At 41.6% G+C, this 26076-nt stretch overlaps 1 protein-coding gene across 4 annotated transcripts in view; it reads left to right on the top strand.

The window, feature by feature from the left end:
* SASH1 (SAM and SH3 domain containing 1) overlaps positions 1 to 26076 on the top strand; it is a 315208-nt gene that overhangs the window by 93189 nt on the left and 195943 nt on the right. The window contains exon 1 of one of the 4 annotated variants that reach the window (XM_047732170.1): positions 22998 to 23968. The exons of 2 other annotated variants lie outside the window; for them this stretch is intronic. In XM_047732170.1, coding sequence (XP_047588126.1) covers positions 23831 to 23968 — 138 coding nt within the window. In that variant the 5' untranslated portion in view covers positions 22998 to 23830. Of the gene's footprint in view, positions 1 to 22997; positions 23969 to 26076 lie in introns of those variants that run through there. One more of the 4 variants, XM_047732171.1, reaches the window with a different exon arrangement.

Here is a 26076-nt window from a genome sequence, read left to right on the forward strand (position 1 = left end):
CAACCAACCACGCCATCCTATCTTTTAACTTTTTTTTTGCTCTATTGGAATCTATCTTTTGCTCTGGGTTTCTAATCTCTATGTCCCTATGTAGGCCTCTCTCTCTGCTGTCAAACAGGTGTGTGTGTGTATGCGTGCAAGCTTGTGTGCCCATATGTATTGTGTGTAAACAAGTGCATGTGTGTATGTGTGTTGCATCTTATACAAAATATAATAATGGCATTTTACCATGATAAAGACGTTGTAAAAATGTATAATAATGGCTAACATTATGGCATTTCTGAGAACTTACTCTGTTATAGGCCCTGGCCGAAAAATCTTTCTTGTGTCATAGCAGTTTTTCACCAGCGACTGGGTAGCTTTTTTTTTTTTTAAAGATTTCATTTGTTTATTTGAGAGAGAGAGAGAGAGAAAGCACAAGCAGGGGGGGAGGGGCAGAGGGAGAAGCAGGGAGCCCGATGCAGATGCCTGTCTGGATCCCAGGACCCTGGGATCATGACCTAAGCCAAAGGTAGGCATTTAACCGACTGAGCTTCCCAGGGTGCCCTGAATCTTGGTATCTTTTTAAAAAAATGTTTTTAACTTGATATCTTTTTAAAATATGTTCTGCTCTTCTTTCTTGTTCTCCCTTTTCTCGTATCTAGAAAATGGAATGGCTCCTTTTCAGTCTATAGGATTCTCTCCTTCTCTGTGGCCCCATCAGAAATGGTTGAGTTGCTTGTTGTGATCCCAATTTGGGAAAGAGAATAGGGACTATCGGATGAGAACTGAAGGTTATTATAATCCAAAATAAGTGATGGGGTAAAAATGCCAAATGCCCCAGGGTGGACTGTGTAAGATCGTCTCGCTTAGACAGTGGCAAGGGTCAAGCAGTGGTCTGCCGGCCTTTCCCTCTATGAGTTACAGAAAAGCCTTTGCTTATAAATCAGTGGAGCGGAAGGTCACACTAAGGGCTTGCCCACACCAGCTTGTTTACTCTAGGATCAGAAGCAAGGCCTCACTTAATCTCAGTTATCCTAGGGCTGCATATTTGCCACCTTCGCCCATCCACCCACTAGCTCTGGCCCTAAATGACTCCTAGAATGACCATGGCCCCTGGCCAGCACAGACTGTTCATCATTCCTCTGTCAGCTGGAGCTAGTACATCAGGCAGGAGCTGTCAGAAAAATACAATTATCTTCATGCCAGTGGTAGATGGGGACTCATATTGCTGAAGGGAAAAGACCAGTTCTTCTACTCTTGCATTAAAAGGCTTTAGTATGCTGCTTCACTGTAAATATGGGACCGGTGACCTTTGCCTGCCTACTGGGCAGGTCGATGCGCTGAACACACAGTCGCCATATAGGAGGGCCCTGTTTCTTCCTTGTACAAGGGAGAACGAGGATTGGCCACTTTGAAGTGATTATTATTCCATCCTCCATTTAAACACTCAGTCCGGGCGGATTTAGTGAAGAAATGCTACGTTCAATGCACCATGCTATGGGAGATGCAGACAAGTTCACCAGAGTTTAGGATCCAGGAGAGGATTAAAAATATATATATAAACATAGTAAAAGTACATGGTCAGAACTTGACTTCTAGAATGAGAAAAGCCCTAGTTCAAATTTCTGCTGTGTCTTTTTTTTTTTTTTAAGATTTTATTTATTTATTTGACAGACAGAGATCACAAGTAGGCAGGGAGGCAGGCAGAGAGAGAGGAGGAAGCAGGCTCTCCGAGGAGAGCCCGATGTGGGGCTCAATCCCAGGACTCTGGGATCATGACCTGAGCCAAAGGCAGAGGCTTTAACCCACTGAGCCACCCAGGTGCCCCTCTGCTCTTTTTGATAGGTGGTTCTGTATCAGTTGGAAACCCATTAGCAAAAACTTAAATTCAGTCCATACAGCATATATTATATGGAGGTTAACTCAAAATAGAGCATAGACCTGAACATAAAATCTGGAACTAGAAAGTTTTCTGGAACAAAACATAGGAGAAAGACTTTGCTGGGCAAAGATTCCTTTGATTAAAAAAAAAAAAATGATAAGAAGATCCATAAAAGAAAAAAATGATGTTGGACTTAATTGAAAGTAAAAATTTTCCTTGAAAAGCACTAACAAATGAAAAGACAACCACAGACTGGGAGAAAATATCTGCAAAGCATATATCTGATAAAAGACTTGTATCCAGAAAATATATTCGGAGATCTCAAAATTCAATAATAAGAAAACAGGGGCGCCTGGATGGTTCAGTCAGTTGAGCATCTGCCTTCAGCTTGGGTCGTGGTCTCTGGGTCCTGGGGTTGAGCCCCGAATTGGAGTTCCTGCTCAGTGGGGAGTCTCTCTCTCTCTCTCTCCCTCTCTGCCCCTCCCCACTGCTCCTTCTCTCTCTCAAATAAATAAATAAAATCTCTTTAAAAATAAAATAAAATAAAATAATAAGAAAACAGCCCAGTTTTTAAAATGGGCAAAAGACTGTACACAGAACACATGAAAAGTTCCTCAATATCTTTAGTCATTAGAGAAATACAAATAAAAACCCAATAAAATACCTCTAGATATCCATTGGGATGTCTTTTTTTTTTTTAAGATTTTATTTATTTATTTGACACAAAGAGAGAGATCACAAGTAGGCAGAGGCAGACAGAGAGAGAGGGGGAAGCAGGCTTCCTGCTGAGCAGAGAGCCTGATTCGGGGCTCAATCCCAGGACCCTGAGACCTTGACCTCAGCCAAAGGCAGAGGCTTAATCCTCTAAGCCAACCAGGTGCCCTGGGATGTCTTTTTCTAAAAAATTACTTATTTAAGTAATCTCTACACCCAATGTGGGGCTCAGACCCATGGCTCAGAGATCAAGAGCTGTATATTCTCTGATCTGAGCCAGGCAGGGACACCCTATTAGGATGTCTTAAGAAAAAAAAAAAGAAAGAAAGAAAGAAAGGAAGGAAGGAAGGGAGGGAGGAAGGAAGGAAGGAAGGAGGGAAGGAAGGAAAACTGGTAATACCAAGTGCTGGCAAGACAGCAGCAAGGGGTTCTCTCACACGTTGCTTATTAGAACACCAAATGATACAGCCACTTCAGAAGAAAGATTTGGCAATTTTTATCCTATGTAGCAATCCTACTCCTAGGTATCTATCTACCCACGTGAAATGAAAAGCTATATTCACACAACACCTGTCCATGAATGTTTTTTGTTGTTGTTTTTATTTTTGCTTTTAGAGTTTTGTTTTTTTTTTTAAGATATAATTATGAGAGAGAGAGCTGGCATGAGCAAGGGTGGGTGGAAGGTGCTGGGGGGAGAGGGGAGAGCAAAGGAAGCTAGAGAAGCAGATGCCCTGCTGAGCAGGAAGCCCGAAGTGGGGCTTGATCCCAGAACCCTGAGATCATGACCTGAGCCGAAGGCAGAGACCTAACTGACTGGACCACCCAGCTGCCCCTCCGAGCATGTTTCTAAGTACTTCGGTTCATAACCAACAAAACCAGGAATCACCCAAGCACATTTCAATGGTTAACGAATAAACCGCCGTACACCCATACAGTGAAACATCACCCAGCAATAAAACAAAACTACTGATACAGGCAGCACCGCAGATGAATCACAGACGCTTCACAACCCTGAAATGCTCAGTGAAGGGATCTAGACTCAAAAGGCTGCATGCTGTATGATTCCACTTAGGTGGCACTTTGGAAAAGGCGAAAGAGGAAGGATAGAGATCAGATCAGTATTTTCTAGAGCCTGGGAGCAGGGGAAGGGGTTGATCCCTTCAGGTCGGGGGGCATTCTTTGGATAATGAAACTGTCCTATTTTTTTAATATTTTTATTTAATTCCAGTTATTAACATACCATGTAATATTAGTTTCTGGTGTACAGTCCTGTGACTCAATATCTGGATTGTGGTGGTGTTTCCATGGTGCTTCCATGACTATAACATCACAGCTCTGTACAGCCGAAAGCATGAAATTTACTGCATGGAAATTACACCTCCATAAACAAGACTTGGAAGAAAAAGCAGCAGTATGGTGGACAGCCCTTCCTGAGCACTTAGTTGTCAAAAACTACGAAGATGGTATTAAAACAAATCAAAACACTACTCTGGCACTTTAAGCTGAGTGAGGGACCTTAGGCAAGTTTTTGTAACTTTCATAAATACTTATTTTCTTATCTTTAAAATGAATTATATATATAGAGTAGCATTGCAGAAAAAATATGTTCTGAGAATTAAATGCCATACTGCCCGAAATAAAATTAGCTGACTGTGCCTGGCATATTGGAAGGACTCCTGAAGTTTTGACCATTAGTATTATTCTTAATGGAGAATCTTGTAGGTGAGGGCAGTGGGCTGGGCACTAAGAGTAATAAGGAGAAAAGACCATGAGCCCCTGCCCACAGGCAGCTCACAGTCCAACAGAAGAGACAAGGAAGCAAATGAACAATAGAAAGGCAATGTGTTAAGTCCTGTAAGTGGGAGGCTGGCAGAGATACTGTCTCTGAATTCATGGAGAAGGAGGAGGCTCTGACTGAGGGAGAGGGCGGCGCTGCCAACAAAACTTCCAGAGGTGGGGGTGGCTTCTGACTGTGTCTTGAAGGACTGGTTAAGTCTCTGCAGACAGGGAGCCAGTGAGATGTGGAGTGACTGAGAAGACAAGGTGAAGGAGAACCAGAAAGAAACACCCCTCTGTCCCCCTCCCAAACACACATCAAGCAGGTCATGGGAATTCATGGCAGGGGAACTTTTGAGCCAAACCTCCAAGTTGGCGTGGATGCTGTGTGGGGAAAACACATCAGCAGAGGCTGGGGGGAAGCTCACATAAGCTAACATGACATCCTGATTCTGACGTACTATTCTAACGTCCAGAATGAGTAGCTCTTTTGGAAAAGAGCTTTCATAAACTCTCCTGAACCCCTTCCAGTGTCTTCGATTCACCTGGAGAAAAGTTATCCTAAGCTCCAGTTTAAAACCTCTTGGCTGCAGTTTTCCTTCCTGCTTCTTTGTGAATGCATGGGGAGGATGGTTCCAGAAAAACTTGAAGCTGTGACTTTGCCTACTGTTTGAGGTATAGTGCATGTCTTTCAGTGGCCTGTGCTTCTTGTTACATTTAAAGACAACTAACCCTCTTTTGGGTGCAAAATACCATTGTGAAGCTATTGGAAAGATTTCTGGCAAAGAAGGAAAATGGTGGGAGCGGGGGAAGCTGTACATCGAATGAAGTGGGCCTTTGTTTGTATAAATAGATAAACCTGTGTCGAGACTCTTTGCCCTTCTACTGTCCCTACAATCCCTCAACAGGTGGCATGAGCTCCTTGGCATTTGTAGAGCAGATGGGATGTCCTTTTAATGTTGTTGCTAATTGACAAGGCCCTCGGTGGTTGTGCGCGTGCAGCTGCGTGCCTGGTTTAGGGTGGGCGGCAGAATTAGAAACTGCTACCTGCTCCTTCTGGTGGAGGAGTGAGAGCTTTAACGTCGTCAGCTGGCCAGAGCACACTGTGTGAAGTCCCAATCAAAGGGCTTATTTTGCCGGATTTATTTCCCTTAATTTGCCAATCCTTCCCACTCCCTTGCATAGCTCTGAATGTCGGACAACCTGAACAAGGAAACCTTGTTCCTCCAAAAATTACCTTTAGCGTAAGCTCAGTGTTTTCCTGTCCAGATTTTCAAAAGCAATTCACGTTGCATTAAATTTACACCAGAAACGAGCTTGTGCTTCTCAGAAATGGTCTAGAGAGGAAGTGAAGGGGCTGGAAAGTAGCTCAACCAGTTCTTGGAGTGGACCAGGTATTCTTTTTTTTTTTTAAATTTAAATTTTATTATTATTTTTTTAAACATATAATATATTTTTATCCCCAGGGGTACAGGTCTGTGAATCGCCAGGTTTACACATTTCACAGCACTCACCATAGCACATACCTGGACCAGGTATTCTAATCAGAGGTCAAACAACCCAGAGTCAGAAGTCCTGTCCCAGTGCAGCCATAATTTTTGCAATTCTCATTTCATAAGCCATATGGTGAGTAGATGCGGCCCCACTTCCTGGAGCGAACACACGCAATGCCACGACCACAGCCACGTCCTTCCTCACTCAGCATCCACGAGAACCCTGCATGCTAATTAGAACATTTTTGTTTATACAAAACAAATCAGAAAACACTTACTTGATCAGTTTGGAAGTGGTCTTTTACACTGTATTGGGTTCCTTCAATTATTCAGCTTCTTGGAAGAAAACAAATCCCAATTATTAATCATATCCTATTAGATCAGACTTGAAAACAATTTATATGGTAATGAGGAATTTACAGAGCCCACTGAGTATATCACATTGTGCCTGAGTCCAAGGGTTATTTCTAAGACACTTGTGCTCATTTTCCTGTAATCAATGGCATACATTTTCCTTTTACATCCTCAAACAAATTTTGGAAATAAATGTCTTACTGTTCTCTTTCTCTCTTGTCCCAACACCATTACTGTGTCCCTAACTCAAAAGGAGAGACAAGAAAGAAAAGATCCATTTACAATACCTTATTTTCTCCAAAGCCCCAAGTTTATTTTTTAAATTTTTTTTATTTAAATTCAATTTAGTGAACATATATTGCCATATTAGTTTCAGGGTTAGAACTTAGTGATTCATCAATTGTATATAACAGCCAGTGCTCATTACATCACGTGCCCTCCTTAATGCCCATTACCCTGTTACCCCATCCCCCAACCCACCTCCCCTCCAGCAACAAATCAGTTTCTTTCTTAAGGGTTAATAGTCTCTTACAGTTTGCCTCCATCTCTGTTTTTATCTTATTTTTTCTTCCCTTCCCCTATGTTCTTTTGTTTTGTTTCTTAAGTCACATGTATGAATGAAATCATATGGTATTTGTCTTTCTCCAACTGTCTTATTCCACTTAGCATAATACCCTCCAGTTCCATCCATGTCATTGCAAATGGCGAGATTTCACTTTTTGATGGCTGCATAATATTCCTCTGTGTGTGTGTGTGTGTGTGTGTGTGTGTGTACCTCATCATCTTTATCCATTCATCTGTCAATCAACATCTGTAAGCCCCATGTCTATTAATGAACAATAGTATAGATGATTTTTTAAAAAAATGTTAATGATCTGCCTTCAAGGGATTAAGTGGGCTACTATTTATCGTTAGTATTAAATAGAACTGAAATTAAAATTTTAATATCCATCATTACCATTTTTCAGGGCTCTCTTTGTGACAGTATTAAGTGCTTTTCTATGTCATAATATTAAAAGTAGCTAATATTACGGGTGCTTGGGTGGCTCAGTTGGTTAAGCGTCTGCCTTCAGGTTGGGTCCTGGAATTGAGCTACAAGTCAGGCTCCCTGCTCAGCAGAGAGCCTGCTTCACCCTCTCCCTCTGCTGCTCCCCCTGCTTGTGCACTCTCTCTCTCTCTATCAAATAAATAAATAAATTCTTTAAAAATAAAAAGTAGTTAATATTATTAGTATTATTAATATTATTATTGATAATTTATTATGTGCCATGCATGGTGCCAAGTTCTTTAGCTCTCTTATTCCTTTGATCAACATATGTCATAGACATTATCATGAACCCTATTTTTTTTTTTTAATTTTTAGTTTTTAACCCTATTTCATAACCAAAGAAAGTGAAACTTGAAAGTTGAGCTTGGCAGGTCTGAAGGCAAAGCCTGTGTGCCCCTTAGATCCTTGTATGAATCCTTAAGTGGACAATTGTGTTCTTTTTTTCCGATGCCTTGATCAGGTTTATATTAAACTGAAGCTAATTTATATCTAAAGGATTGTCTTTCCTTGGTCATGGGAGCTCCCTTGGCCTGTCACAACCTCAGCAATAAGAAAACCTGCCATAACCTTGAACAGTTTTGCCTTCCCAAGTCCTTGTGCTGTGGACCAGTACATTCTTCCCCTTCCCAACTCTGAGGCTACAGTAATCCTTTCGTTCACCCATTTCCTGGCACACCAGTGTTTTCAAACTAGAATCAAAACAGAGTCCAAATATTACTTCTGCCTAGCTTGATTTAAAACATTCATGGGCTTTTCAAGTGATTTTCTTAGAACATAGTATCACTGGAGTCATATCACTGTTTACTATCTGCCATCATTTCACTCTTATCTTTTTCCAGATGGAAGCAGCTTCCATGGTCTTCCCTCTGTTTCTCCCATTTTAGATGGGAGAAGCTGAGTAGACACCCACCAGAGTCCCCGGTGGAGGCAGTGTGGAGCAGACGGGTCTTTTTATTTTTAATTCACTGAATATGAAGGGAGCCACTCTGTAGCTGTTTTCGGTCTAGACAGGATATGATGATAATAGCACAAGTAAAAGTTCATGTATTCCAGCCAGGGACAAATTAAGTGGGTACAGGGCAGAGAGATATGTCATGCTGTTATTAACATCCAGCCACACACTGCCCACTCCCGGGCATGGTGCCCAGATTAATTGGCTTGCCCAGAACGCATCTATGATTAGAAGAAAGCTCTCAGGAAATACTGGGCAGCGTGCATTCGGACTCTCAATTTTCTTTCTCACAGGCACTGAAAGTTAGGCATTTTATTTTATAGACCAAGAGCACCAACTGTTTGACATCATTGGTTTATGAAAAGTTTTGCTGGTTTTCCTCCATAGGTTATAAATATTTCTGGGAGAAACCAGCCACCATATGTTGGGATGATTCAAGTATTATTCATTATTGCCTTTCCGAGGTGCCCAGGCTCTGACTTAGGTGGGGATCGTAGATTTACAGGAAGAGGTGTGTATCTTGAGCATATGCTTGAAAGATCAAAGGGAGGCTCTTTATGTCACATGAGCTGTTGAAATAAAACCCTCGAGATGGCCATTGCTTAAAAATACTGCCATTTGTGCCTCGAGGAATATAATGGTGATCAGACAGGGCACCTGGCTGACTGAGTCCCATTCTGCGTCAGCCAGAAAGGGAAGGGATCAGGAGAAAGAGCCAACGGCACAGAGCAACTTCAAAAATAGTTTCTTTCAGTGGAAAAGCTGAGATGAATAGTAAAGAAGGTAGACTCTGTATCCAAGAAAAATCAAGGGTGAAATTGCTTGTGTTGTGGACCAAAGGCTCAATACTTCTCTTGGAGGCAGACAAGCAATTCCAATGGCCTCTTAAAAACTTAGGCATGCATAAGCCAGTGATATAATTCAGCTCAATAAGGAGCTCTTGTTAATTTACGACACTGTATTTATCATCATACCTGCAAAACCAAGCAAGTTAAACCCTATGGGTGGATCAAAAGAGGTCATTCCTGAATATTTGTTATTATTAAGAAACTTTGAGGAAATATTGAGAAAACCCTTTTAAAATGTGACTCCCAACAGCTCTGGCTTGCTTTTATTGGATGCTGGACCCATTGGGTTCCATTCCTTAAAAATTTGCCATAATACACTCCTATTCCTTTTCCAAAAGGCTACAATAAGTAAACCTTTCTCAGCACACCCCATCATTTAACAGTGAGGCATTCAAGAATTATCATAAGTAATATAAAAGGTTATACTTTCTGAAACTGGGTTTTGAGAACTCTGTCTTTTAGCCTCAGAAACTCAATCCTTCCAATTTTTGCAACTATTTACATAGAGAAACTAGAAGACTAAGACTTTAAGTGAGTACTGGGAGTTTCTGCCTTGGTGTCATGCCAGACACATTGCATTCTAAGGCACTAGTATCGTGGACTTCAGTCTCTGCCACTCTCATTCATTGAAATATTCATTCATTCATTCGTCAGACCATTAGAGCACAATTGTGTCTGGCCAGCATTGAATTTTGTTCCATGAAGGCTTGAATCTGAAGGAAGAAAAGTAGCAGGCATGTTTTGGAAGGCAATGGGGGAGTAGGTAGTGTTTTTAGTGTTTCAAAATATATAATCTATAGGATAGTGTCCATCCACAGTAAACAATAAATGTTAGCCATTAACATTAACTCTGTGTTAATCATCAAACAACAGAGTAACCGCAGAGAGAATTTTTCAATGACAATTTAATTCAAAATTCCAACAACCTCATCCATCACCAGTTTTCATTTTACATTCATTTATTGTTCAAAAAATTTATTTATTGATCTCCTATACTTCAAAGAACAGTATAGACTATTTGCAGATTTTCTTCTCACCTCTGTTCATTTGCACTCTTAATTTCTCAGAGTTCACAATCTCATACAGAGGATTTCTCATGCTGTTACATGTTCTTTACATTAACATTTTAATCAGTGGATATTATCCTTTCAATATCATTCATTTGACAATTTTTCTCTTGTGGAACATGAAGCTTCTTTCCAAATTTTCAATATTATAAAAAATGCAATAATAAGCTCCTGAGTGTCTCATTTTTCCCCCCAATAATTTACTGGTATGCATTCCCTGAAATCTAAATACCAGGTTAGAGGATATAAACATTGTTTTGGATTTTGATGCATCCTGCCAAATTTCTGAATCTTACACTAATTTACAATGATGATTTTCTTTGTACCAGTCACATCTCATTGCCACCTTCATGAAGACATTGTTTGATTCCTAGATGGAAAATTGCGGACCACTCTAGTCTCATCAGGAAGGTACACATAAGCCATTTCTTAGACGGGTTATCTTCCATAACCCACTCATTGTATAAATACCGTGTACTAAGCAGGGAAGATATAGCCCTGCTCCCCAGACTTTTAGCACCTCCTTACTTCCTTAGTCCTTATTCCTTAAGCCTCTTTCTTTTTTTTCTTTTTTTAAGATTTTATTTATTTGTTTGAGAGCTAGAGAGAGAGCATGAGCAGGGGGAAGAGGGAGAAGCAGGCTCCCTGCTGAGCAGGGAGCCCAACCCGGGGCTCCATCCCAGGATCCTGGGATCATGACCTGAGCTAAAAGCAGATGCTTAACTGACTGAGCCACCCAGGTGCCCTCTCCTTAAGCCAGTTTCTATACCTAACCCCCCCCCTTTGGCTTTACAGAATGTCACAAATGGGAGAAACCTCAAATATCTGTTGTACCCCCTTCATTTTAGAGTTAAGGACTTGGCGAGCCAGAGAGATTGTGAACTGCTTCAGATCACAGACTTAGCAGAGAGATCTGGGATGAGATCCTCTGCATAAAGCTGATTGGTACCGCTGCCAGAAAATATCAAGGGGGGTGGCCCATATACTAATATAGGAAAGAAAAAGGAAAACTCAGCATGGCCTTTGGGGAGGTATGACCTCAACATTAATGAAGTGTTCTAAATTGTACTACATCCCTAATGTGCATGTGGCATTTCATGTGCACCCAGTTATCAGAAAACTGGGGAATTACCTACCCAGCCCAGGGGCTGCTTCCATTCCTGGTGCTGTTCGAAAGTAAAAGGAAGGCTACCCTCCCAGAAAGGAAATTAGGGAGCATCGAAATATAAAAGATGAGCTCTTCCAAAGCATTAAGGCTACCCTCTTCAGCTTACAGCATACAAAGTGAAGTGTGACTGGTCAGCCCATACCCTGAGCTCTGGATCCAGTCGTTCTCTCTCCAGCATTTCTTAGAACAGCTTTATGTTCCCCCAACACATACCGCTATTTCATGTCTTTGTGCCTTTGCTTCTGTTGTTCTCATAGCCTGAAACCAAATTAGCCCCCGTCTAGCTAGCTAATTTTGACTCATCTTTCAAGACTTATTAACTCAAAGAATGCCTCTTGTAGGAAGTCTTCCACGATGCCTCCAGGCTACAATGACTATCTAGTCTCAGTTTACAAAGAACCCGTGCATCCTTTTATGGCACTGGGTTGAGAATATTTGTTTCTGTGTCTGTCTCCCTCACTGGACTAAGCTGATCAAGATCAGGATCTGGAATTTATTTTTATGTTCCCAATGCTGAGAGCATAGTAGACATTTCATAAATATTTATCGAACTGAAATTTCGATTTATCGAAAATTTACCGAACTGAAATACTTAAAATGTTTGAATAAAAATCCAAAAATCCACTGAAGGTGGTCTGTGTATACCACAGGAAAATTCTTACAAAGAATACTTAGATCAATTTTGTTGTGTTACTAGGCAGGACAAAATGTGTTGGCAAGAACGAGGTAGTCTATTTGGCCTCAAAATAAGAGAAACCAATAACAATAATTTCTTAAAAATATAAATTGTTAATATCATTACCATCAATTCCTCTGGGATCTTCTAGAATTATCCTGTCTTAAAGTTCCAACCTCTCCTTCTCTACCAGTTCTTTTCTGCTTAACTTACAAATTCACTCAAATATTTCACATCCTTAAAAACCTTTCTTCATGGGGTGCCTGGATGGCTCAGTGGATTGAAGCCTCTGCCTTCAGCTCAGGTCATGATCCCAGGGTCCCCGGGATCGAGCCCCACATCAGGCTCTCTGCTCAGCAGGGAGCCTGTTTCCTCCTCTCTCTCTGCTTGCCTCTCTGCCTACCTTTGATCTCTGTCTGTCAAATAAATAAATAAAATCTTTAAAAAAAAAAAAAAAAACCTTTCTTCAGATTTTGTGGACCCATCTGACTCTCATTTTTCTTCATCCAGTGTTCTCCATCATTCTTCAGTCTCCTGCAATGTAGTTTCTACTCCTTCCCCTGATGCTGAAATTGCACTGGCCCAGTAAGATTAATATTGACCCCCCAAATGAGTATTCAGTTCCGTTGACTTTTCCATTACATTGGACACTGCTGATGTCTCTTTCTTGTAATTCTCACCTCCCTTGACAATGTGCCATGCCATCATGATCCAGCCCCTCTGGGACCGCCCTCATTCAGACATTGTGTCATTTCCTTATGACATTCTCCTGAATGCTGGTATTCCCCAAGTTTTGTCTTTCTCAGTTTTCCCTTCTCATTTATACCAGTTTTATTTTTTTTTACTAGCCATCATATCTTGTGACTCTTTCAAAAAATAAAGATACTTTGAGGGGCACCTGGGTGACTAAGTTGGCTAAGCATCCAACTCTTGATTGAGGCTCAGGTCATGATCTCAGGGATGTGAGATACAGCCCCACATTGGCTACACACTCAGTGGGGAGTCTGCTTCTCTCTCTCCACCCCCCTCCCCTGTCCTTCAGGCCCTCCCCCTGCTCGTGTTCTCTGTCTCTCAAAACATAAATAAATAAAAAATAAAGATACAATAAAGATATTTGAGAAAAAGGAACCCTTGTGAACTGTTGAACTGTAAATTGGTAAAACCACAATGGAAAACAGTATGGAGATTTTTCAAAATACTAAAAATAGAACTACCATTTGATCCAACAGTTCCACTTCTGGGTATATATCCAAAGGAAATGAAAAAAAGCATCTCAAAGTGATATCTGCACTCCTATTTTCATTGCAGCATTGTTCACAATAGTCAAGATATAGAAACAACTTAAGTATATGTCAACAAGTGAATGGATACAAATATGTGATATGTATAAATATAAATATAACAGAATTATTATTCAGCCATCATAAAGAAGGAAGTTCTGCCATTTGTGACAACATGGATCGCCGCTGAGGGCATTACGCTAAGTGAGATAAGTCAGGCAGGGAAAGACAAATACTGTATGATATCACTTATATGTGGAATCTAAAAAAGCCAAACTCAGAACCAGAGTAGAATGGTGGTTACCATGGTGGCAGGGGCCGGGTGGGGGGATGTTGGAGGGGTGGAAGGTATTGGTCAAAGGGTACAAACTTTATTTGTAAGGTAGTTAAGTTCTGGGGATCTAATAGACAGCATGATGATTATTGTTGGTAATACTATTATATATTTGAAAGTTGCTAACAGGGTAGATCTTAAATGTTCTCACCACAAAAAAGAAACAGTAATTATGTGACATGATGATGATGATGGAAGTGTTAACTTAATGCTATGGTGGTAATCATTTTGCAATATATAAGTGTAGCAAATTGACATGTTGCACACCTTAAATTTACACAATGTTAAATGTCAATTATATCTCAATAAAGCTGGGGGCAGAAAGCGGGAATATTTTAGGAAAAATGAAAGACTGAACAAAACAGAGAAGCAGGTAGTAGAAAAATCCAGAGAATGTGGGAAAAGGTAGATAGAAGCCTCCCAGAGTAATTCAATGTTGGATCCTAACAGAAAATCAAGCTGGAAAAGCAATGTGAGATCAGGCAAGAACCTATATGCGTGTGATAAAGTACCTGTATTACTAATCTTTGTAACCACTTGCCTAGATTAGGAGCATGGCTTAAAGACTGCCGTGTCTCAAATTTCACCTTCCTCTAGGCTCCGCATTGCCATTAATTATAAAACCAACCTAAATTGGACAGTATAATGCATCATTTAAAAATATATATATTAAATGCTCCTGAAAACCACAGCTATCTTTTGTTAATACGGAACGCGATGTCAAACGTAATCAGCACTCAATATTTGTTGCATGATGACAGACTGAATGAATTAATAATAGACCAAAATCTCTCTAATTTAAACCAGTAGGAGAAAGACTAGTCAAAATTATGTGATATTCTCAGAGTACAGGAAGTAGTATAAACATAAGTATTATACATGAAATGTTTGATAGTGCTTTTTAAAAGATTTTATTTATTTAATTATTTAAGTTTTTATTTATTTATTTGACAGAGAGGGAGAGAGAGAGAGAGTGCATGTGAGCCCTCTGTGGGGCTCGATTCCATGACCTGGGCTAAAGGCAGATGCCCGACTGACTGAACCACCTGGGCGCCCCTTATTTACTTAGAGAGAGCACATGCCAAGTGGGGATGGGGCAGTGGAAGAGGGAGGGAGAGAATCCCAAGTAGACTCTGCACTGAGCATAGAGCCCAACGTGGGGCTGGATTCCACAACACCAAGAGCACCACCAGAGCAGAAATCAAGTCAGACACTCACCTGACTGAGCCAGCCAAGCACTCCATTTATGACACTTTTAACCAGTATTAGAAGGTTATTTTGTGATGTTGGTTTAACATCTTCCCATTTCTCTTTTTTTAAGTTGTATCCTATTGATTTAGTAGATCTCTCTCTCTCTCTCATAGTTCAAGAGCACATCTGGCCCAGTCTGGGATGAATCATCATGAATGGTGATGAGCTGGTCTAGAGTAGATTTATTTATGGATTTCCCAGTGAATGGTTGATTTGCTATGACTTAGCTTTAGCCCCTTAATTTTGCCTTTAAGTAGTTATTACAGAAAGAAAGAAAATTTTCAGACAGATATTGTTTTTGTTTGTTAGTTTTGATCTCTCAAAAGTAGCTGTTTTTTGGAGAATTTTTATAATCTATGCTACTGTTGAGGAATTCTTCAGCAAAGGAAGATTTGTATTTTTCATCTTTTCTTCTTTCATGTGTGTTCCATTTAGACCAGGAAATTGACATTTCAGCCCAGAAGACTTAGGCCAGATGTTAGTCCACTGGCTGAAAGATGGATTTCCTGCCCTAATAGGTGACCTCTGAAAGCAAAATAGGCTTTTTCTTAATGGATAGACTGTCCAAATGACCTCATTTCTTGAACAAGTGTCCTTTGTTCAGTGTCTCTTTGCTTTTGGAATCAACATCATCTGATTTTTTGAGAACATTCATTAGATAAAGAGTAGCTAGCACCTAGTTGTTTCATTTATAAGGCATAGGGAAAAAATTATACCCAGACAATCCATTTTTTGGTTCCTTTAAACATATTTGGGTTCATTGAGAGGGAAATGGTGCAGAAAATCTGGTGCCTGCTTCCCCATATTAATATTTCTTTTAGATTTCAAACTTATTCAGCGCTAACCGAAGGAACACAGCCTGTTATGTGCCTCCCTAAACAGGGAAGTGTTTCTCTAAGTTGGACCAGGGCACTATTTAAAGAAGTAGCTATGACCCCCATGTCCTGTCATTCAGATTTCTGTCTCCATATGTGAGAAGCTCATTGAGACTTGCCCATGGCACCACTTCTCTTGGTGAGTTCTTCACTAAGTTCATTTATTTATATCTTCAATTGTATAAGGCAGCTCAGAAAAACTGAGATAACTGAGCCTTTGTGTTTGTGTGTGTGTGTGTGTGTTCACGTGCCCATGCTCTCATGCCTGTGTTTGTCACAGGAAGCGCAATTGGAAAGAAAGTACCCGAGAAGGGACAATGGCCTTGAATGACGAGGGGGAAACCGTGAGATTTACTATTCATGGAAAAGAGGGGAGTCAGATTGCGTGAGAAGGAAGATATGTGTTTCTAAGATTCTAAAATGATAGAATTTTATAGCTGAAGGGAAAGTTGAGGGGTTTTTTCTTCTCTTCCAGGAACAGGAATGGGAGTTTTTGTTTGTTTTGTTGTTGTTGTTGTTTTTGTTGTGTTTTGTTTTGTTTTTAAATAGCTAGGAGATAAATTTTACTTCTGTTAAATCTTGCTCCTTATGATCGGAAATGTTGGCTTCTTCACAAAAGATATAGAACAGAGTCAAGCAGAACCATAGAGAGATTTAATGTCAGCCTGGGCAGTACATCTAAGACCCGTAGTTCTCCCTCAAGTAATTTATATAATAAATGCGTGACTCTTTTTTAAAAAGTGAGCAGCAAAAGGGTATCACGCTCTTCCTTTGTTTTAATGAGTCGACGTGAATTTTTTTCAGAATGCTATACTCAGCGCAGTGCTCCCCTCTTTTTAAAATAATCATATGCAAATGTCTGTAATCATAGGTTATTTTGGGTTGTTGTTCATCTGAAGTATTTTGGCTAATACTTCAATTCCAGATAAGATTATAATTGTCTTCTATGGTTACTGGGATTAATTATGTGAGAAACTTTTGTCCCACGTACACATACATAATATTATGGAACTTAAAGAGGCAGAGCAATGGTTTTAACTGGAGATTTTTAATTTAATGGAAAAACCTTATTTTTCACAAGTGTGTTTAACAAATAGGGACAGCTAAGTAGGCATTCTTATACAGTAAAGTTTATAAAATAGACAAGATTGAGGAAGCATTTCAGTTGGTGGGTGATACTTCCCAGCTGTGCCTTTAAACCTTTCCTTGCATAATTTGGAAATACTTAACAAAATCTCTTGTCTCTTATTAACACATTCCCCCCCCCTTAACACTCTCCTAAGCTAAAAAGATAAATAGGAAAGAGTAGGATTCCAAAGACAATTCCCTCTCCATGCTTCCTGTTTTCCTCTCTTAGGTATCAAGTCTCCACAGGACACTTCTCATATTAGTTCAGAAGTAGTTTCATGCGTTGACATCTTCTGGTTCTTTGCCTTAAACATTGTAAAATCACTATTGGCAGCCCACAGGAATTGTCTTAGCTTCTTGTCATATAGGGTACCTTACTGAATAGTTCAGAATCCTGGTATTTTAGAATCATAAATGGCTTTAGAAATTATCTAGTCTGACCCTACTATGTAAAAGGAAATCTCAATCATGATACTCTCATGCCTGACGGAATCATTCCCGGGCAGACCCTTGGTATTTACACAGCATCAACACAGACAACAACCTAACTGGCTAGGCTAGGAACATAGCTAATCAGAGTGGAAGAAGAGATTTCTGACAAGAGCATTTCTTTCTAGCCCTGAATCCTGGTTTTACTTATTTACCTTCTCTCCCTAGCCTGAGATCTGTCTTCACTTTATTTTAATTCCTCTTTAGTTTGCTCTGAGCTCTTTTCTCATCTCTCTTACTGAATATTTTGAGCTGAAGAGGCTTTTAAACAGGTAATGCTTAAGCAGGGGCTTGGCTCACCTTTAAGGCATTTGTGAAAAAAATTGTTTGGGATTATTGTCAAGGGGAAAAAATGTGGCATTTTAGTCTTTGCTTAAAGTTAGATCCCCGAGGCATTGTGGAATGCCCTGAGTTGGAGTGCCAGAGGGGGCTGCTGATGGTAGGCAAAAATTAAATGAGCTTATCTATTTTCAGTGCTCAATTTCAGAAGGCAGTATGGTAAAAAATAAATTGGACTATTTATAATCTTTCAGACTTAATCTCTATCTAATCTCACATTTTCTGTGCAGACTATGGTGTTGTCTTAAAAAAAAAAAAAAACCCAAGTATTTAAATGAAGCTGTGCTCCTAAAACATGTACTATCTTATGGATAATACATTTTAATTCCAATATTTAATTGCTGTTTAAAACCAAGTGTCGGATTTGGGGATCTGAATTCACAAGATTTAAGGCAAAGAACCAGAAGACTTCAACTCATGAAACTACTTCTGAATTCATATGAGAAGTGTCCTGTGGAGACTTGATACCTAAGAGAGGAAAACAGGAAGCATGGAGAGGGAATTGTCTTTGGAATCCTACTCTTTCCAATTTATCTTATGCGGTTTCTTTTACCAATCTAATGGTATGGTTTTTCAATATATTTTATTTATTTTTAAGACTTTATTTATTTTTTTGAGAGAGACTGAGACAGAGAGAGAGAACAAGCAGGGCAGAGTAAGAGGGACAAGCGGACTACCCATGGAGCAGGGGACCTGATGTGGAACTCAAGCCCAGGACCCCTGGGATCATGACCTGGGCTGCAGACCGACACTTAACCAACTGAGCCACCCAGGTACCCAATGTATGCTAAAACTTCATATTTCCTTAACAATGTGTTCTTTTTTCCTTATTCTGACGCTTCCATAGTTCCATATGGCACTCAAATGTGAACAGATAACACAATCACCTGGGTGGGAGAGGGCAGGAGGCTTGTTAAAGTACAGATGGCTGGTTCCATTGCCCCCAGATTGTCTCATTCTGTAGGTTTGGGGCGGGCCCAGAAATGTGCATTTCCAACAAGTTCCTAGGGGATGCCAATGCTTCTGTTCTTTTTTATTATTATTTTTTAAAGACTTTTATTTATTTACTTGACAGACAGAGATCACAAGTAGGCAGAGAGGCAGGCAGAGAGAGATGGGGAAGCAGGCTCCCTGCTGAGCAGAAAGCCTGATGCGGGTCTGGATCCCAGGATGCTGGGATCATGACCTGAGCAGAATGCAGAGGCTTTAACCCACTGAGCCACCCAGGCGCCCCCAATGCTTCTGTTCTTAAGTCTGCATGTTGAGAAGCAGTGATCTAGATAAAATATTGTAAAAAGTGCTGGTGGTAGAATTGACTAAGACAGTGGCAGTGGAGATCAAGAGAAGTGGATGAGTTTCACAAGTATTCAGGAAGCAGAATCAAGGGGCACCTGGGTGGCTCAGTGGTTAAGCCTCTGCCTTCGGTTCGGGTCATGATCTCAGGGTCCTGGGATCGAGCCCCGCATCAGGCTCTCTGTTCGGTAGGGAGCCTGCTTCCCCCTCTCTCTCTCTGCCTGCCTTTCTGACTACTTGTGATCTCTGTAAAATAAATAAAAATCTTAAAAAAAAAAAAAAAACTTCCCCCTTTTTTAAAAAAAAAAAAAAAAAAAGGAAGCAGAATCAACAGGGCTTATCCGTGGTGTAGACAGGAGTATTGGTAAGCGAGGGGAAGGACCCAAGTTGGTCTCTTGACTTCTGTAGCTTGAATAAATAGATGGATGTAACAAGGACTGAAATGGGAAATGAGCAGGAGGAGGGGTTAGATCGTGGTGAGAAATCATAAACTCCATTTAACTAAAATATTTTTAAAATGTCACAGGCGATGCTTGACCTAAAGTAGATTTGCAGTAAATGACAGATGTTGTTCTTGCTGTTCTTACTATCCTGACTGTAAAAACTGACCGGTCCTCATCACCCCCACCCTGCCAGAGGTGACTCTCTGGTCCTTTAGTCAGCAACTACATTCCAAGACTAAGAATTACCCCTTTGTATAAGAGTAAGGTATAAACAAGGAAGTTTATAGCTATCACCTCATGCTAGGAGTGGTTAGGGGAAGGAAAAGCAAAGGGAGGGAAAAGGGGGAAAAGTTTCTAATTCATAGAGAATTATTGCCCTCATTATTACAAATAACCTCAAAACAATCATATTACATAGATGGAATTATCTCATTTTACACATGAAAAAAATAACTTGTCCAATGTCTTATAACAACTTGAGTGAAAATCCAAACCCAATTCTGTCCTGATCCCATATATTAACTCCACCTTTAATGTCAAGCAATAGACTGGTTATCTTTCTTATGTCAGAATGACGACCTAAATAGGGTGCAGGTAACACCCTACAATTTCTAGACTAGTTACTTTTAACCTATTAAGATCCTGACTCATAGCAAGAACCACTTTTTACACAGGAAGCCATATTTACATTTATACATATATGCCTGCGTAGATATATACATATGTGTACACATATATATGTGCAATGACTAATTTTTAAGAAATAACAGTGAGACAGGTATTATCAATATTTACTCTCTATGAATACATTTTTTTAAAGATTTTATTTATTTATTTATTTATTTATTTATTTATTTATTTATTTATTTTGATAGAATCACAGCAAGAGAGAGGGAACAGAAGCAGGGGGAGTGGGAGAGGGAGAAGCCGGTTTCCTGCTGAGCAGGGATCCCAATGCAGGGCTCAATCCCAGGACTCTGGGATCATGACCTGAGCAGAAGGCAGACGCTTAACAACTGAGCCACCCAGGTGCCCCTATGAATACATTCTGATGCTCTTCATTCCTTGCAATAAATATTTATTAGGACTCACAGAATTTTTTCATAATCAACTTTTGGGTCTCCACTAGATTTCTGGAAAATCTTCTAGATCCCTTTCTTGCCTTGGAATTCATTCACCAACACCATAACAATTCCAATTAGCTAGATGAGAGTGAGTCCTGAAATGGAGGAAAGGGAGAGTAGGATTCCTATGTATTTTGATCATGATGCTGATGATCATTCTCTTACATTTGTTAAAAAGCCCCTAAAGAAATTTTTGAAAGTAATGATTGACATTAACTAAAGGAGAAAAGACTCAAATTTGGGAGAAGTAATTGGACTCATTTTGAGTATATGCATTATGAGGTTGAGAGGACAGAAGTTCAGCTTCACTTTTTAAATGGCTAACAGAATTATTAATGTTGTAGAAGTCAAATAGTGACTCCTCCTCCACAGTTCTTATTTATCCATAGACAGCAAAATTACAGGTATCGACATCCCCCCCTCCAACGCCACCAAATGTTACTTATTATTGAGCACTGAGAAAAAGAACTTTAATATCTAGGGTAGGGTGATTTCTAGAAGTGCCAAAATGCTGGTTAAGGTTTAATTATATTGATAGGTTTATATGTGTTGTTACAAAGTACCTATCTTTAGATGACCCTGAAATATAATATCACCTCTGAGGAGTTGGATGGTAATTAGTTAGGCCTTGCCTCATCTAGGATTGGGAAACTATAGCACAGAAAGGTTAAATGCTTTGCCCTTAGGTTCTCTGATGAGTCAAGAAGAAAGAGTCATGGTTGGTGCTGGAAATTTAGCCCTCCCCAACGCAGCCTCTGAGAGCGTGTATCTGGTATACCTCCTGCATCAACCCAGGAAAGCACTAGGCTGGCCATGTTGACTCAGTGCCCAGCACTCCTCACCCTTCAACATGATGCCTACTTACTCTCAAGGGAAAACTTTCTCATTCTTTTTCTTGCCTTTCAAAAGTCAGGGATTTCCATCATCAGGGGTTATACTGCTAAGTGTAATTACTTTTGGAAAAGTTTTTTCAGTTTTGAACTTTCCTGTAAGTGCTATATATGCCCATTTGCATTGATAGGTGTTTCCAGTAATTATTGCTTTAGGAAGGGGATTTCAAGGACATGATCTTATTCCCCTCCTTGTATGTGGACTCAGAAGGAAAAGCAAAATGAAAACCTGGAGAGGCCTCTAAAGCAAGTAAGGGCTTTCTGCCTGGGGCATCTCACCTGCTTTTTTGTACCACTCAGTCCTTTCACTTTGGAGCTGTTTCTTTGCATTTCTTTCTTTCTTTCTTTCTTTTTTTCCTATTTTTTAAATTTTATTTATTTTCAGTGTTCCAAAATTCATTGTTTATGCACCACACCCAGTGCTCCATGCAATGCGTGTGCTCTCTATAATACCCACCACCAGGCTCACCCAACCCCCCACCTCCTTCCTCTCCAAAACCCTGTTTGTTTCTGAGTCCACAGTCTCTCATGGTTTGTCTCCCCCTCTGGTTTCCCCCCACTCACTTCTCCTCCTCTTCTCCCAATGTCCTCCATGTTATTCCTTATGCTCCACAAGTCAGTGAAACCATAAGATAATTGACTCTCTCTGCTTGACTTATTTCACTCAGCATCATCTCCTCCAGTGCCCTGTCCATGTTGATACAGAAGTTGGGTATTCGTCCTTTCTGATGGAGGCATAATACTCCATAGTGTATATGGACCACAGCTGCTTTATCCATTCGTCTGTTGAAGGGCATCTCGGTTCTTTCCATGGTTTGGCGACTATGGCCATTGGGATTATGAACACTGGGGTATAGATGGCCCTTCTTTTCACTACAACTGTATCCTTACATTTCTTAACTGTTTGGCAAAGTGATCAGTCACCAAATCAGATGTGACATGTATTTTCATCTCCCAGAGGAAATGCTCAGAGTGGGTTTTGAAGAACGAATCAGAAAAGGATAAATACCTCTACAGGGCTATTTCCCTCATAAAATAAATCTGTCATGGACCTTGTCCTTGGGAAAACACACACATGGGACCCAGAGTGTGTGTTGGCTAAACGGTTACAACCGTAACCTGGAGTTTTGAAAACGGCCTTTCCCTATGCCCTCGCTGTAAGGCAACCATTAAAACCTGAAGCTCATTTTCCCTAAATAGCTGAAACCCCCGGCAATGGAGGGCACTGTAAGCATCCAGGAACCAAACTGCCCCGCTCGTGATAAAAAACGGTGCACACGGGCGCCTGGGTGGCTCAGTGGGTTAAGCCGCTGCCTTCGGCTCAGGTCATGACCTCAGGGTCCTGGGATCGAGTCCCGCGTCGGGCTCTCTGCTCAGCGGGGAGCCTGCTTCCCTCTCTCTCTCTCTCTCTCTCTCTCTCTCTGCCTGCCTTTCTGTCTACTTGTGATCTCTCTCTCTCAAATAAATAAAATAAAATCTTTAAAAAAAATAAAATAAAATAAAGCAACTTAATCTGATGGGAAGTACCTTATAAAAAAAAAAAAAAAACGGTGCACACAATGGCTCGTGCCCAAGCTTTCCCACTTGTTCTGGCAAGTCCTGGCTGCGGGCCGCAGAGTTTTATTTCCTGAGGTCGCTCGACTTCGCGAGGGGCGAGGTGCGGGTTGTTTAACCACACCGACGACTCGGGGGAACTCTTTCGGCGAGAGGAGATTCAAGATCTCGAGTTGCTGGGACCGAAAAGGCTTCAGTGAATGGCGCGATTGGGAGCCTGGGCCGGCGGGAGCCGCCGCGCGGCTGCTCTTTCAACAGGCGATTTGTTCTCCTGTCTGTGGCTCATTTCCATGCAAAGAGCCTGACATCAGAGCACCTTTTGTTGCTAAACGCTTTCTTTCGCGTCGAGGGGGGAGAGTCATGTGGAGCTGGAAGAGCTCATTTTCGAGAGAGGGGTCCCGAGGCGCGCCCGCCCAGGGGCAGAGGCCCCGCGCTCAACCCAGCGGGGCCCTGCCCAGACTTGCTGGAAGGGACGAGTCGAGCGCCTTCGCCAGCCCGTCCCGGTCCCAGGAAGAACCGCCTTTGCAGCGGCTTTAACTGCCGCGGGGCCGCGGCGCTCCCCGCCGTACCACTCGGTGGTGCGGACTTTGCCTCCTGCTACCCCGCGGCCGCGCCGAGCCCGGCTGAGAAAGTTTCTGGAGTTGTCAGTAGCGCGGCCCGCTGCCGCCTAGAGCCGAAGTGCGGGCGCCTGCGAGGGGGCCCCCGCGGGGTCGCCGGGGCGGCCGGGGCATGCGGCGCGGGGGCGCGGCTCGCTGACGCGGCGGGCGGGGACCGGCGCCGGGGGGCCGGCCGCGCGCTGGTGCGGAGCAAGGGCGCCCGGGGGACCCGACCCGGACGCACCGCCGGCGAGCGCGCGCGCGGGACGAGGCCATGGAGGACGCGGGAGCAGCCGGCCCCGGGCCGGAGCCCGAACCCGAGCCGGAGCCCGAACCCGAGCCGGGGCTCGAGGCGGGCGCTGGCATGTCCGAGGCGTTCTCCCGGCTCTGGACCGACGTGATGGGCATCCTGGTGAGTTACCTGGAGCCGGCGGGAGGGGCGGGGCACAGGCCCCCGGGCGGGACAGCTCTCTCCGCGACTCGCGCTCCGTTCGCGCTCGCCCGAGCTGGCAAGCCCACTCCTCGGAGTTGTCCTTCTCTCGCTGTCGGTCCCAGGGGGGTTGAATACACACCGTATAGGATTTCAAGCCCTAATTAAAAAATAACCAGCCCCAGATCCCATCAAAGATGTTTCTTTAAACAATCGGGTGCGATGGTCACCAGTTTCATCTGGGACACCTGCTGAGAGGTCGGTGTGGAAAAGGCTAGAAAGCTTCCTTCAAAGAGTAGATGTAAATAAGTAGTACTTGGCTGTTGTGCTTTCACAGTTGGACTGGGAAAGAGGCTGATGGGACTGATGTTTATCTATCTCTTCACCATTTGTTGTCTGACCACGAGAGGAAAACAACCATCTTCTCAGAACCGCCCAAGAATGCCCTTACTCTGTATGCAGTTTTTCAACTTGTAGCATTACAGGATATTTATGTTTGGAACGAAAAACAATAGGACTTATTTCGCTGAATCTGTATTGTCATGTATTTTGAAATGCCCAGTAACTAAAACCGCCCATGGATTTGGCATAATTTCTGGAAAATAATTCTTATGCATGGAGGATGAAGCTTTCACTTGTTCAGGGTTCAAAACCCTGGGGAATTAGTAGATGTATTTTGATGGAGCTGTAGGTAGGCAGGTAGCCCGGAATCAGATGGGTGGGCGTTATTACAGTCAAACATCTTAATCCACACAGGAAGAGTCAATTTCACTGTAAAGATTTGGAATTGGCAGTTGTCTAAAAAGTCTCTCTATTTACTTTGGGGTCTTATCTTTCTGATGGAAGGTGTAGTTTTTGAAAAGAAACTCTCCTTTGGGGTTGATGAGAAGTGTTGCTGTTTTTGTTTGTTTGTTTGTTTGTTTGTTTGTTTTTGCACAGGAATTAAGCACTTGGTCTTTGGAGTGAGTGAGGCTGGGTCAAATCCCCACTGTCCCTTTTTGACTGGCTGCTTGACCTTGGCCAAGGTATTCAACCCCACTGATTTTCAAGTTTCATTACCTGCAAAATGAGGCAAAGAAACGAGATCTTCAGTTTCATTACCTTGCTTTAGATTCTCTGAGTTTTAGTTATGTTGATGTATATCTAGTGCTCAGCATACTGGCATATAATAGGTACTCAATAAGTGATAGCTGTCTATTTTTCCCCCCTGCAAATAGTCCTGTGTCTCATCTTTCCAGACATCCGTAAGTCTCACCTAACTCATTTTTAGGTGTTCATTGGTGTTTAGGAAAACCAGGGAAGACTGACTGAAGATTTCTGCTTTTTTCACTCTCTAGTATTTAGAAAAAGTATGTTTTTAAAAAATTTTAAATCTCAAGTTTTTGCATTTTCTGAACTTTATTGATGAATATGGGCCTTTAGTGAAATTTCAGAAAACCCAATGAATACTTTAAAGTTATAGTGATAGATTGTTTTTTATGTCAGTCAGGCAGGAACTTACCTTGTTATTTCTTTCTTAGATCCTGCTCTTTAAATTTTTAGTCACTGAGAAAATTGGTTTGATAACATCACATTGCATCCCTTACTCGGGTGTGGCTATGGAGGGGAGTGCTGAAGGGGCTCATTTAAATGGGAGTGTGGGCTCAGGGTTGCTTGGTGGGGGTGGTTGGCAGGTGGCACTTTTTGAAGATTTGCTTTCCCTTCCCTGGCAGATTCCAGCACTGTTGGGTCAGTTGTGACAGAGTATTCTTTGGCTGATTTAAAAGATGGGGTGGGACTGGAGAAGCTCAAACCTGTTATTCAAAAGGCAGATGTAGGAGAAAAGAAAATACATACTTCTTACAGAGCCAGTAGTTCAGTACAAGGCTGGAAAGAATGTAAATGATTGTCCCAAAGCAAGTATGTTCACTTCTGCTTTCCCATCTTTGAGACAATCTTATTTTCCTTTAGGGGTAAACGTGGGCATCAGGGTTGTTCCTTAGTAAAATTCAGAAGAAGATACGGTTTATCTCTCCTTTTGCATGTCTGTAAAAAGTCACCACCTTCAAAGGATCTTTAATCTTTCTGCTTTTAGAAAATAGTCATTCACG

This window comes from Lutra lutra, chromosome 6 (genome assembly GCF_902655055.1).
Source record: "Lutra lutra chromosome 6, mLutLut1.2, whole genome shotgun sequence".
NCBI classification, from domain to species: domain Eukaryota; kingdom Metazoa; phylum Chordata; class Mammalia; order Carnivora; family Mustelidae; genus Lutra; species Lutra lutra.